Source organism: Phalacrocorax aristotelis, chromosome Z (assembly GCF_949628215.1).
Source record: "Phalacrocorax aristotelis chromosome Z, bGulAri2.1, whole genome shotgun sequence".
In the NCBI taxonomy this organism is placed as follows: Eukaryota; Metazoa; Chordata; class Aves; order Suliformes; family Phalacrocoracidae; genus Phalacrocorax; species Phalacrocorax aristotelis.
Genome location: NC_134311.1, coordinates 15,388,493 through 15,402,837, shown reverse-complemented (window position 1 = coordinate 15,402,837; position 14,345 = coordinate 15,388,493). Strand labels below are relative to the sequence as shown.

Sequence of the window (14,345 nt, the reverse complement as noted above, 5' to 3'; positions counted from 1 at the left end):
GAGACAGCCAATTGAGTATATTACTGCATGGAAAGTAGTAAGTTGTTTTCTGCAAAAACTAGACAGCAGAAATGATCTGAATACCCCCTCACAGACAGCTCAAAGACAAAATGCTTTTGTAAGCCTCTTCCACTGATCTCCCATACTCCTGCAAGCGTGGAACGCAACCCACTGGGCTATGTCTTCCTAGCAGCCAGCTCACAACTCTTCCATGTCATTGGAGGAATTTGGGATTTTACAGTTCTTGAGTTTAAGTTTATCCGAGGTCAAAGAATACTAATTGGACATTAGACTTTTCCTTGCTAGTTATGATCCCACTAATCTGTGATGGAAGAGGTTATTAAGGTAATGTTCTTCTTAATCTTTTGTTGCTGACATTAGTAATACCAATTTAATAAGCCTTTTGAAAAAGGCCTATGACTAATTCTGCATCATAGACCCAGGTCGGCAATCTGATTGTGTGCCCAGAATGTAGTGTAGAAGAGTCTGTGAAAGAGATTTAAAGCTCATCCATGTATTCACTACATTCTGGGATGCTCATATCCCTCTCCGTAGGATAATTAATATTTTGGTACTTGACCTGCACCCACTAAAAAAGGTTCCCAGGTCAAAAATTGCTTCTGCAATTGGCATAGTGTAGAGTATGCCACCCCTGTGTCTGCCTCTGTGGCTCTAGAGTGTCACCTCATCATTAAATCAATGGCATTTAGAACCAGACTGGGACCAAGTGTGTGGTCACACAAGAAAATATGGCTCAGAAGTTGGAACTCTGCGTAAAGAAACTTTTCTAGAAACTTGTGTATCTTATATGACAGTGCAACTATCATATGCTTTTATGTTAGAAGAAGGTAGTTATTTATTGCAGAAGTTAAACCCATGAAAAATTAGGAATACTGAAATCAAAGTGGGCTTTGTACATTTACTTTTCCCTTTGGTGTGCTAGGAAAATGTTAGCATATTTTTCCTTCAATAGGACTTCTGGCTTATTTAGGTCCAGAGCAAATGTTTTGTTAGTGTCTACAATTCCCAGTTTTGTATTGTTTTATTCCTAGCACTCACAAGTGGCCCAGCCTAATTTTCAAAGACAAAATTATCAGTTTCTCAAAGGTGCTTCTATAAATGTTGCAACAGCCAAGAGCTTCACAAACATTCATGTACTTTTAAAATATCTTCTCTGAATTAAAAGAGTGCTATTCCCAGCATATAAGATGATGAACTGAAGTCGAGAGACATGGAAATTAAAAATGAGCACTTAGTTTGATGCCCAGTATAAGTCACTTGATTTTTCTGTGTGCTCAGCAGCAGCGCATTTTACTTGGTAGAAACTCAGCTCCTGCTGACTGCAGTTTCATTTGTGATTGCTTTACACATCTGCACATGAGGCCCCATGACACTGAGTCAGCCAACAAGAAAATGAAGAACCTACAGTTAGGAACCACTTGAGAAAAATTTGGTTTGTGTGGCTTCATTAGTCCTACATAATATTGCTGGGCAGAAGCAGGGATACAGTCCAGTCTCTTGGGTAGCAGTCCAGCTGTCCTGATCATGAGTCCCTCCTTTCTTTCTAAAACCCTGCCTCAAGGTATTTTCATGCATGCACAAACAGCTTAGTTATGGTTACTTATTTTATTACAGCTCGTTGGCTGAACCACAGTAATTGATCGTAGTCTATTGGTAAGGTCAGTTTGAAGCCATAACTTACAGTAATGTAGCTGGGGCTGAAGTCAGGACTGAGTGGGTCCAAGGAAGGAGTAAAGGGTGACAGCAGGTAAGTGGATGTATGCCTGCTGTGTGGCTTCTTTTTAGTACACCTTTTACTCAGCTGTCCCCTCTGTGTCTCCAAAGTTTATATTTTATCAGCATTTATCATCCAAGTAATATTTTATCAGTATTTTTAAGTAGTCCTTGAACACAGAACCTGGAATAGTTGATGTCTCTAAGATAGCTTACTAAAAGGTTGGGTTTTTGTCTCCCCCCACCCCTTCATCTTTCTGCAGACTATACTCCGTCCACTTCAAGCTTTATGCTCTTTCCAGCTTCAGCATGGTGCCCAGATCCATCACAGCAAGGAGCATCTTCTCAAAAATGGCTTATATGACAAGCCAATGCCAAAGAATAAGCGCAAACTCAGAAGAATGGAGCTTTTGGTGAATAATGTTAAAATATAAGAAAACTGTACTGATAGTACAGTGGGATTTATTTGCAGCTAGCAAATGAATATGAATCTGGATTTGATCCAAACAGTTGGCTGTACTGTAATAAAACAACTTTTATGCCCTTCATAGACAAGAGTTTATCTACCAATGTGACAAACAGTAATGGACAAGCTTTTTTATTTTACAGTAGGCCAGGTGCCTTTGTTCAGATTATAGAAGATCATTCTCATTTCCTATTGAAAAGAAGAAGAAACTCTGAGCATAAATTAGAGTTATGTTATCTTCTGGGTGACAAGTATGATCCTCAATATGACTGGATAAATTTACTTTGGAGAAGCTTTTATCAGTACGAAAAGACAAGGAATATGAATGTAATGGAACGGTAAGGCTTCAGCATTTAGAAGTATATTGAATTTCTGCTTAGCATTTTAACTTCAGTATCTAATTATAGTAGGCTTTCAAACTATAATTCCCTACATTACTTAGTTCAGATGAACGTAAGGCATGCTATTTGTATAGTTCTTTTTAACGTTGTTATTTTTATTTCTTACGTTATTAGAATTAATTTTTTTAAATTTATATACATTTTACAATGCAGTTGGGTTTAGTTTCTCTCTCAGACTTAATTTTTAAATTAAGCCTGCATATGTTTTTACCAGAACCTGAACAATTCTGACTTAAAAAACCCTGTGAATGTAGAGAAATTGCATTTTGGAATTATAACTCAGGTGCTTCATTTTTACTTGAGCAAAAACTGCTCTTCTGCAGAAGGGGACATTTTTTGGGTATGGATACATCACACGCATACCCTAACATATAACAGGTTATGGTACAGAAGGAATTAAACAAGCCCAATGTAAACAGCCCTGTAAGAAGTATGATGCAATGAGAAATGATTATGTCTGGATACAACCTACTAACATCATTGCAGATCCATTAGATTTACATGTGTTCTTTAATTAGTTCTTCTCTTCTAACAGTGATATAACTGTACCTCTTTCCAAGGAGAATCACTAGAAGCAGAAGAATTAAGTATTTTTGCAAGCTTTGTGAAGTCATATTTTATGATCTGGAGGGAAAAAAAAAGATAAATAAAGGTTTTGATGTTCCTTTCTTCATGTTCATAAATGTCTCCTTCATGAAACAGCTTAAAATGCTTAATGTTTGTCTTTACTATCGGTTCCACTCTAGGTTAACAACATGGAGCTAATTAGATACTAATTAGTCAGAAAAAAGATATTTTGTGTTTAATTTATGAGCTGCAAAGCAAGAAACTGCAGAAGTGGGGGGTATAAATACAGCTAACCAATATATTAACTGAAAACATTTCTGCAATTAACAAGAGAGGTCAAAATTAGGTCAGAGATTAGCTAAGAAGTTTTAGTTAACCCTGAGCTAATAGTGACCTTTTGTTTAGGCATGGATTAACAATTTAATTTGTCTGGCTATGTTAGCAAAGTTTATATAACCTCTTTCTCTTCTCCCGGACTAGATAAATCCTCTATCTGTCACTAAATTCAGCAAACCTGAATTAGGTTTGACAAATCTGAAGCAAAACAGTCTCATATGATTAACGATAGTGTAGATGCACTTTTGTTCATGTTGGAACAGAGAAAGGGCATGTTTAATCCTGTTAGTGAAGCACGGTGCTACAATCGTCAAACCGAAGTTGCGGTCTTGAGCAATTTGCGTGCACAGCCTTTTGTGTGACGCTGCCTTCAGTTCTGGGGTTGGCAAGGGTCGTGCTGTGCTGGGAATCTGTTTCCCCTATGCTCTGGGGCATAGTCCAAGCATTCCTTAAGGAAACAAGGGTATCAGTTAGGCTTTATTCTTAATGCTCTATTTACATATATGGACGATGTTCACATTTAGTGTTGTATAGTTAATGTAGTTTACCTTATTTTACATTCATCTGGAACAGCAGTGTATCTTTCAACCTACATTGTGAAGATTATTTTCCTAGACAGAAGGCTAAATGTGTCTTTTCATAAATTGTGAGTTTATATTACGGAGAACAGAAAGAAATTTGCATTACAGCCTGGGATTCACAGACATCTGCAAAATGCCATAGAATTACAGGATCAGAGAAATAGTTGTCTTAATTGAGTTATAATCCTACATTAAATACTCTTGTGCATGCAGTCTGTGCAGAGTTTTCATGTTTTACAGCAAAGGACAAATTCCATACAGCTCACAACAAGCACTTTTTAGTTTTGTTGATTCCTCTTGTTCTTCTAATTTTGCTCCCATGGTTAACAGGATTTGTAGGCTCTAATGCTGGATGCATGGAAGCCTTTAATTGCTAATTTCCTGTGTTGTACAGTACTAGATCAATCACTATGCCTCAGTTGCTGAAGAAATGAAAAACAATTCATTGAAAACCTCCAGGCATTTTATTTTTTGAGTTTTTTGTATGTCCCATCTCAGCTATACTATAGTGATCGTTTAGATGCATCACAGCAGTCATATGACGTTCAATTTCATATCTGTTCGAAGCTATTAGACACAAAATACAATATTTTTTTCTTTTTGCACTTTGTGATGGAACTTATATAGCTTTAAAAATACACACAATGTAAGAGATAGAGTTTAGAAAGTTTCTTTTCAGGTCTTTTGGATTCAGAATTTACCTCTAAATACGTTACCTCAGAAGACACGTGTACTCCAAAGTCCAAACCCTTTTGACGAAAATTGTGCGTGATGAAGTAGCACTCTTTGCAAGCAATTTAATTAGAGTGAGTTTAATTTGCAATTTTACTTTTTGCTGTAATGGTCAATCTGTTTCATTTTTCACTTACAAAAGGATTAATGAGTCAAACCCACCAGTCTAACAAGATATTGATTAAAAAGAAAGGAACGCGTTGGCTTCTAATGTTTGGTCCTTTGTCCTTGTCTACTTTGTACTTCCAAATATTGCTACCAAAATGAAATCTGCCTTCTGTGTTCCACTATGTCATGCTTTGGGGAACCGGTGATGTGGATAGTAGGCTTTTGAACACAGGAACACATGTAAAAATATTACAAAGGTGGGTGTTGTTAAGTCTCCATGTTTTCATAATCCGTAAGAGAAAGATAAAGGAAAAAGACAAAGCTAGAAATAGTTCAAAGTAAGAACACAACCCTCCACACACCTTTGGTTTAGAAAGCTTTCAAATTAAAAGTGAAGAGATGCTCAGGACAAACACAAATTTATTTTTCTTTAAGATTTTACTTTCATTGCCTCATAACCACATTGGAATTCCAGCTGCAAGATGGTGTTACCATACTTATAAGAATAATAATAAGAAATTACTTATAATAAGAAATTACTCTGTTATTAGTTTTTTAAATAAAAAGAAAACTTTTCAACTGACTTTAAAAGGGGCAAAAACTATTTTAAGACCAAGGGTTTTCTTCTCAACTGTTGTATTAGATAAAAAATTGCTTATGCTGCATTATTTTCTACAACTTCCCTGGGTTTTTTGAAATTTAATTAAAAAATGAACTTTTTAAAAGGGGTAGTGGTTCATCCTTTTCTCTGGAGGTTTGTGTTTATTATGCCTGCATACATGAATGCACATAAATTACATATTGTTTCTGAGTTTCTGCTTCAAAGCAATAAAAGATCTAATTTACCATGTTCATGTGGCACTGTGTCTCTACTGAATGAATTTGTTCACATGTGCTGGTATCATGAAGGGGTAGGCTTAGTCCTTTTTTGTGCCTTTTAAACACCAGTCAGTTAACAGAGAGATGTGGCTTTTCCTATGCCATTTGGAGAAAAAGTTTCCTTTGCTATCCATTGAAACCTGCACGAACACTAAATTGCTGTGGCAGTTTCTCAAGCGTTTCAGAGCTCTCCTCTCACTTCCTGCAGTAGTGGCTGACTCCTGTTTGCTACCCCACAAACATGCGCATCTTCCCACACTGTAGCATCCTGCAAGCACTGCATCTCTGGCACACTGCCCTGCTAGGACTTATGATCTGAACATGCCGTATCTCACCTACATTTTTCCCTTCCCCAAATTGTTGTACTTATGTTAAAAAAAAAAAGCTGTTTTTGTTCTCATGCAGCCATTCCTCATCTCCCTGCTATAAAACCTGTGCTTTGGGATTTCCATGTACCCTTAGTTACCAAGCTTGTTCGTTGTGTCCCTTGTCACAATCCCTCCAAGGCCCAAATGCTTCATGTCCTCAGAGCTGCTGCATTTGTGGTTGGGGACAGATGGCAGGGTGAAATAAGGAGGGGAGAAGGAGGGAAAGGTCTGTGTTTTAAGAAGTTGAATAAGACACTTTTATCTTAAAGTTGCTTCTATTGCAAGGGATGGATGGTATAAAGCTTGATAGTCATCACTATGGCTTGGTGTTCACTTAATACCAGAACTGTCGTAGCATCTTGACTTGTTTGTGGAGTATATCCTAGGGCAGCTGCTTTGTTTTACTGGTTTAAGATTCACTAAATATTTCTTTGGATCCCTTTGTATTTCATAAAAGATGCTGACTAATTTTCTGTGTGAGAAGCTTCTTTTATCACTAAGCAACAGAAAAATGGCTATAGCTATGGGGCAGCAGTGCTTGCAGCACAGTTATAGCTTAAGTTGGTCTGGTTGGACCATGCATGCTGCACTTCCTCTTTCGTGAATGTAAAAGGCAGCAGATGCTCAGCAGGAAGTAGCTTTGGACTGTTCTCTCTGCCCATGTAAGTAATAATTAAAAACCTCAGTAGCTGTAACAGACCATATGCTATCCTGTGGCCTACTGTGTCTGTAAGGACAGGTAACATATTTTAGCTTTTACAGCTGAACTGAAACTGGGACTTTATCTGGCATATGAACGACTCTTTTGGGCTTGAATACTAGGATTTACTCTTTATTAAGAGGTGTATCATAGAGTATATATAAAAGATTTAGAGCACATTAAGACATACCTACTCCTTTATGTGTTAGTGGAACAGGTAAACTTAGAATATTTGACAAATTAATAATATATAAACCATGTGCATATATACATGCATGTAATTATAAATCACGTGTTTACAAAATACAGATGTAATTATTATAAGCTATCACCATCTTTTTAATAGGTTTTAAAAATAAGGTTAAATTTCTGTGAAAAAAAAGTCAGTGGTTTTACTTCCTTGTTTTCCTTTTGTTGCCAAAAGGGTCATATAAGGTATATATATGTGTGCTATATATATATAACAGATGTGTAGATAAAAGTAATAGTAAATTTCTAGTGGGTTTTTTAAAAGTGCTGTTTTTATACATTTTTAAATGGGTGTGTTGAGAAATGGGTCATGTACTGGTTGTGATTAAGCATTTGCAGATTTGAGGTCATTTACATTACATTTGAATCTTTTCTGTAATTACTAGCAGAAGGTAATGAGGAAAAAGTGATACTGTAGTATATTAATTTATCAATTTATGGTACTTTATTATACTTGAAGTAGTCCTCTAAGGAATTTTAACTTTACAAAAAATCAAGTTCCCTATTCTTCTCAGGGATTAGATAGGGTGTCTTGAGACAGTGCTAGATGTGCTGGTGTGCGCCAAATGTGGAACTGGTATTATGAGGAATACTAGGTTTAGATGAAAAGATCATTTATGTAATTTTCCCTGGAAAGTTTATGTGGATTTTCTTTTTCGCTGAGAGTGTATATGGAGTAGTGTCTATGTTTTTTTTTTCCATTTGCATGTAATAAGGTTATCAGAACTGGAATCTTACTGGTGATTCTGTTTCATCCTGACCCGTATCGATAATGGATTTGTTAAAGAAAAGTGCTGGTAGTCAGGTATTAGCCAAAAAAACCTAAACACTTACAGTTTCTGACCCTTGCCTTATTCAAAGACATTTTCTTTCTTTTTCTTTTAGCAGACATTTATAGTCAACTAAATATGTACTTCAGTTGATCTTGAAACATTTGTGAGATTCTTGTTCTGCTTGGCTTTGTTCAACCTGTCTACCCCCCGACAGACAGCAGTTCTCCCCTCTGGGTTTTGTGCCACTGGTCATCCTGTGATCTGCGAGAGTTTCACATTCTTTAGCCATGCAGGCTGAACTTACACCTCTGCCTGCAAAACTAAATCATCCCTGCCTCTGTTCAGACAGCAGTCATGTTTCCTTTTTGACCCTGTTGTCACTGTGGAGTCTCAGATGATATTTTGCAGAGCTGTTCTGGCACTGTTGGGGCATTATGTGCTTTTGATACGAGGAAGGAGAACACAGTGTGAACGTAAATTTCTGTTGCAGTTACTGTTCACTAGGGGTTTATTTGAAATAGAAAAAAAAAAGTCATTATTTGTCCAATGATAAAGGACCAAATATGAAAGCTGAAAGCGAACCTTTAAGGACCATATTTTACATCTTGCCTAGAAGCAGGTAACGGGAGGTCCTTGCTTATGTGCCCTTCACAAGATGCAAGGGAAATCACAGCCCTTCTTTTCAGGGGAATAGAAGAACAGTTCCTTGTTTCTGTCTCTAGAGGCATGTATCACTTCAAAGTCAGAGGGAAAGAGCGTGGCTGTTGTACAACTCAAAGTTGTTGTAAAATCATATATTGCTACTATAAAAGTGAATCTGTGGATGGATGCAGCCTTTTCTTTAGGATATGTCCTCTTTCAGTTTTTTAAGGTCTTTACAGCAAGAGAAAGTTAAGCATGTTTAAAAATCAAACAAGAGAAGCATTCTGTTACCTGGCAGCATCGTTTACCTCAGACATAAACTGATCTGAATTACTTTTGTTGATTTCACAGAAGGTATATGAGAAAATGATACTTAATTCAAAGTGATATCAAAGTTTGGGGACAGGAAATTGGGTGTTTCTGGTTGGTTTTTGTGTGTTTGTTTTTGATTTGTTGTTTTGGTTGGTTGTTTTTTTTTTATTTTGAGGTAGCTCTAAAATTCAGGAGCAGGGGAGAAATTGGAGGAATTGGATTGCATGTGGAGAGAGGTATGGGTTACAGAATTGGAGAGTTTAGACCCTGTAATTTGTATCTGCTCTGACTTCATATCACTTTCAAGTCAGAAAAATTGTAATGTGAATGCTATAACCTTTCACAGAACTAACTCAAGTCTTCATCTTTCTATTCTGTTGAAATTCTAAAGAAAGGTCCTGTTCTGCCCTTTGCAGAGGTATGAACTTTGCCTATGCAAAGCTTTGGATGAAATTTTGGTGATTTCGATTGAATTCTCTGCAAGTTTTACAGTTAGCTTTGGTGTTTTGCCTGTAAAGTACTGAGTATGTTCTGCTTCCAAAATTGCTGAAGCACCTGTAGAAGATGGAAATCTAGTTGTAGTATTATAGCACTGCATATGTCTTCAGCTTTCATAGTGAAACATCAGCCTCCTGAAGTAATTGTACAAATTGTGTCTACTTGATGGCAACAGCTGATTTTCATCCTCTTTATAAGTTCGTCTGAAGTTACAATCATACTCCTTCCTTTATTTTGAGAGCATGACTAGTTCCTAGAAGTAGATATTTGGCAGGTAGTTATTTATATAGGATTGTATTTATATAAAAATATTATTTATAGCTACCTATTTGTATCGATTCACTAATTTTTAGTGACTTCATCATCTGCACAACAGATTTCCCACCTTTTAGTCCAAGGTGCTGTTTCTGGTGTGTGGCAAATAATAGGCATTCATGAATAAATGCTTCATACACAATTTCTCTCTTGAGGAAAAAAAAAAAAAAAGCAGTGCTTTTGATTAACATTGGAACTGAATAAAGGGGAAAAAATAAAATATGACAAGAGTGTTCTGTTGAATGGTTCTTCCAGTTAAGTTGATGATTTCTACAGGGGAATGTCTCATGAATAATTCAGATAAGATGGAAGCAAGTGCCTTGCTGGCCAATGACTCAGTGAAGAAATCATGTTGGAGCCAAAGCATCCTATGTAAAATGCATGATAGTCTTAATGCTGATGTTTAAGTATTAAGAAGTTTTGTCCTGTAGGATAGCCAGAGGTGCAGTAGGGTTGTACCCCAAACAGCATTTGTGTATATCGCTTCTGAAGCTGTCACAAATGCTCTGTTTTAAAATGGAACCCCATGGACAGTCACTGCTGCCTAAAGTAGCGCCACACTCCAGTTCTCAGGGTAGCTGAACCAGCTCTTTAAAGAGAGCATGGTGACAAAATTTTACCAGTGGGTGTGGAAAAACTACAGGGAAAAAGCAGGTACTCCACTCTATGTTGCTCTGCTTCCTGAAGAGTTAAGCTTCTTTGTGTAAATAACCTAAGCAGGAACAGAAGCAAGCTTTAATAGAAATCCAATATCTTTTAAAAATGAACTATGCTAGCTCCTGTAAGAAATGCATAGTAAATACCAACTGTTGTGTTTTAATTTCCATATTTATTACACAAATATATTTGTTGTGCAAATATGCCCCAGTTTTGAATGCAGCCTGTAGATGCGTGAGTTATACAGAGGATAATGGCTGTTATCTTTGAGGAATTTAAAAAGGTTGCTTAATTTCTGCATTTCCAGTGTGGTGCCAAAACCTGCTAACATGCTTCCTTCATGCTTGAAAGGAATTTTTGGAAAGTTAGTGGGTCAATTGTGCCATTCTTATTTATCTGTTTCATTAGTGCTGTTTGGTATGGCTAGAATTCATCCTGTGCAGCAACTGTGGCTATTGAAGGCCTCTCTAAGGTACAGCCAGAGATTGTTCCTTTTGCTTCTGCCCTACCACCATCGTGGCTTTGTACAGTGGCATAAGGACTTCACTGCAGCATATAAAATTTCTTTCAACATCCCAGAGGTGAAAACGTGTTCTAATGTGCAGTGGCATTCAAAACATCAATGCAATACCTTGATAGTTACTATAGCAGTTTTTACCCCTTCAGTATGTTATCAGAGGTGCTACCACCGTCCTTGATGGGCTCAGCTTTGGCCAGCAGCAGGTCCATCTTGGAGGTGCTGGAACTGGCTGTGTCCAATATCTTTTGGCATCTTCTCAGAGAAGCCATCCCTGCAGCCCACCCACCACCCCAGAATTGCCATGTAAACCCAATATAGTGTACATGCACGGCTGCAGGAGAAGGCTCCTGGCCCGCAACCAGCACACACATGACATGAATGCAGATCAAGGAGAAAAATGGACTTTTATTGAATGCAGGGGTGGCTGAAAAGAGACGGCTCCTGAGAGACCCAGGGCACTGGCAGTATCTTTGGGCTGCAAGAGCAGCGGGCAGGCACTTACCCAAAATGGCCCAGAGAAGCCCTGGCAAGGGGCTGTGCTAAAGTGGTCGAGTAAGGCCAAATCTCTCCAGGACCAGTGCCAATCTGCCCTGCGGGAAAAAATTTCTTCCTGACCCCAGACCCAGGACACCCGTGGCATTGTCATGTTGAAAAAGAAGCATCTCATCACTGCAAGAACAGCAGGCAGGAACTTACCCAAAATGGCCCAGAGGAGCCCTGGCAGAGGGCTGTATTCAATGCTGCAGATGAAGGAAACAAAAAACCCTGGGGACCAGTGCCAGTCTGTCCTGGGGGAAAAATTCCTTCCTGACCCCAGAGCTGGCGATCGTTTGTTCCCTGAGCATGTGAGCAAGACCTGCATCCCAGCCCCGTGGTTGGTCACACCTAGCAGGGACGCCACCGCTGCCTGACTCCTTCCCTCCTGCAACCCAGAGCCATCTCAGGGGCTTCTGAGAGTGGCAAAAACCCCCAGACAGATCAACCTTGTGGAGGAAAATCTCTCCTGTGCCCAGCAGGACACCAGTGGGGAAGCACTGGGGAAGGTGCTGGCTCTGATAGCCCTTGCAACATCTCTGCAGCCCATTCCTTAGTGCCGCTGCCACTGGCTCCGCAGGGGATGAGGACGGTGAGCTCTGCAGTGCTCCTCAAGCACCGAGAACACATTCCCATGGTCTTGGCAGGCCACCAAGCCAACCTGTGCCACTGCTATCCAGCTGAAAAGGCCTGACAGCTATAGGCACCTCCAGGTGTTTGTGGCGCTTCTCGTCTCCCCAGGAGCTTGTCTCCATTCCCCAGAGGAGGGATGAAGCAGGATTTCCATCCGGCAGATGCAGATTTGAACACGGCCCTGCCAGGAGCTGGGATTGTGGCAGAGAACCTCCGGCAGCCTCGAGCAGCCTTGAACCTTTCCCCCTCAGCCTCTCCAGTTAATCCCACTGACCCCCCGCCACCCAAAAGGTCCTCTCCCATTCCGTGGGGTGGCCCCTGGCCAGCTCTGTCCCGATGGCACAGCCTGTCAGGCTGGCGGTGGGGCGCGGGAGGATGCCCTTTTATCCTGCCTGTCCATGGTGATGGCTGCGTTGCCGCATGGTGGCACTGTGTCATTGGGGTGGCAGCCCCCCATATCACACCAGAGGGCTACACAGGAGGAAGGCATTTGGGGTGTTAGCCCCAAGGTGGTCCCTGTGCCCAGGGGCTGGGGACTGTCCCTGCCCTTGGTGGCCATGCACTGGGCACAGCTGGGGCATCCTGCTGGGCTCCCTCCCTGTGACCCTGTGCCGCAGGCTCCCGGTGTCACCATGGCAGGGCCGAGAGAAGGTCACAGCCTGGCCCTGGCCAAGGGCTTCTCCTGCTGCACCAGAAGCAGCCAGGTAGCTACTTAGCTGAGGGCAGCGTTGCCTGTGCCCTCAGCCTGGAGGAGTCTAGCAGAGCCCTTCCCCACTAGGACCTGGGGAGACCCCCTTCAGCACAGGACTTGGGCACTCCTTCTGCAAGCCACGCTTCTTCTCCAGGGGTCGGGTGAGCAGAGGATGTCATCCAGAGTCTTGCTGTGACATGAAGTCCCTGAGTTTTCTCCTGCTCTGCTTGTCCTGTTCATAATGCAGCTGCACTAGGGAGCGTGGGAAACACCCTGTCCAGCCTCGCACCTCTGCAGAGTTACCTTCCCAAAAAATGGCCATGGGCAGGGCTTCTGCAGGAGAGGGCAGCCAGCGCCTCTGGCATGTGGAGGGCTGCTACGCTTCAGGGCAATGCTTAAGCAACACAGCACAGTTTGTGTCACTGCGTTGAAGATTCGTGCTGTGGACCCAGCTGAGACTTGGTCCTTGAGAAGAAAAAGCAGCCTGAGAAGGCAGGCCAGCCCCTTTGCCAGCTGCCACTTTGCATCAAGCTGTAAAGATGGCTTCAGGCTCATGTTCAGGAAGGTTGCCTCTTGTCCTCATTGCACAAACACTATCTTGAGTTCTCCAAGATGGAGAGTTATGAGGATGCCTCCTTCTTGTTTCCCTCTCTACTCCCCCACAAGCTGTGAGTGGCACAGGAGGGCAGTGCCTCAGGGCAGAGCTGGGAGCATGAAGGAGAACGGGGCAAGTATGTGATGTGCAGCAGTGCTTTGCCCATCCCCCTGGTGCACCATGCAAGTGCCTAAGCTGACCTGGATGGCAAGAAATGTGGGCGTTTCTCCAGCACCAGATGCTGGAGGCAGCTCTTAGTGCATCCCTGACCCCAGACCCAGGGCACAAGTGGCATCTTGCTGCCGCAAGAGCAGCAGGCAATAACTTGGAAAAGCCAGCCTGAGAAGGAAGGCCAGCCCCTTTGCTGACTTCTGCCTTGCACTGAACTTCAAAGATGGTGTGATAGGCCAAAGTGTTCCTTCTGGGATTAGAACTTGGCATCCACTGAAGTTAGAAAAACTTGTTCCTAGCTGCAGTAGTTTTCTGTAAGCTTTTTGAGTTCACAGGTGTTCTCCATCTCTGGGATGTCCTTTGGAGAAGTCTGAATGGGACCGGAGCACCTCTCCTGTGAGGAAAGGCAGAGAGAGCTGGGACTGTTTCACCTAGAGAGGGAGGTGATTCTCCCACTCTACACTGCAGTGGTGCAGCCTTACCTCGAGTATTGTGTGCGGTTTTGCAAGCCTCAGTATGAGGAGGACATCAAACTGAGTGTGACCAGAGGAAGGTGACCAAGACTTTTAGAAGTGGCTGAGGTCACTTGGTTTGTTCAGCCTGGAGAAGAGGAGGCTGAGAGGTGCCCTCGTCACAGTCTACAGCTTCCTCAAGGTGGGAAGCAGCTGGGGAGGCACTGATGTCCTCTTTCTGGGGACCAGCGACAGGACACAAGGAAATGGAATGAAGCTGTGTCAGGGGAAGTTCAGACTGGACATTAGGAAAAGGTTCCTCACTGAGAGGGTGGTCGGTCACCAGAACAGGCTGCCCTGGCAAGTGGCCATGGTACCAAGCCTGACAGAGTTCAAGGAGTGTCTGGATGATGCTCTTAGTCATATGGTTT

At 41.4% G+C, this 14,345-nt stretch overlaps 1 protein-coding gene across 1 annotated transcript in view; it reads left to right on the top strand.

Annotated features, from left to right (window-relative positions):
* Nucleotides 1-3,270, top strand: part of DTWD2 (DTW motif tRNA-uridine aminocarboxypropyltransferase 2) — an 86,764-nt gene extending 83,494 nt beyond the window's left edge. The window contains exon 6 of the mRNA XM_075078574.1: nt 1,998-3,270. Within this exon, the coding sequence (XP_074934675.1) occupies nt 1,998-2,168 (171 nt within the window). The 3' untranslated portion in view covers nt 2,169-3,270. The remainder of the gene's footprint in view (nt 1-1,997) is intronic.
* The last annotated feature ends 11,075 nt before the right edge of the window (nt 3,271-14,345 follow it).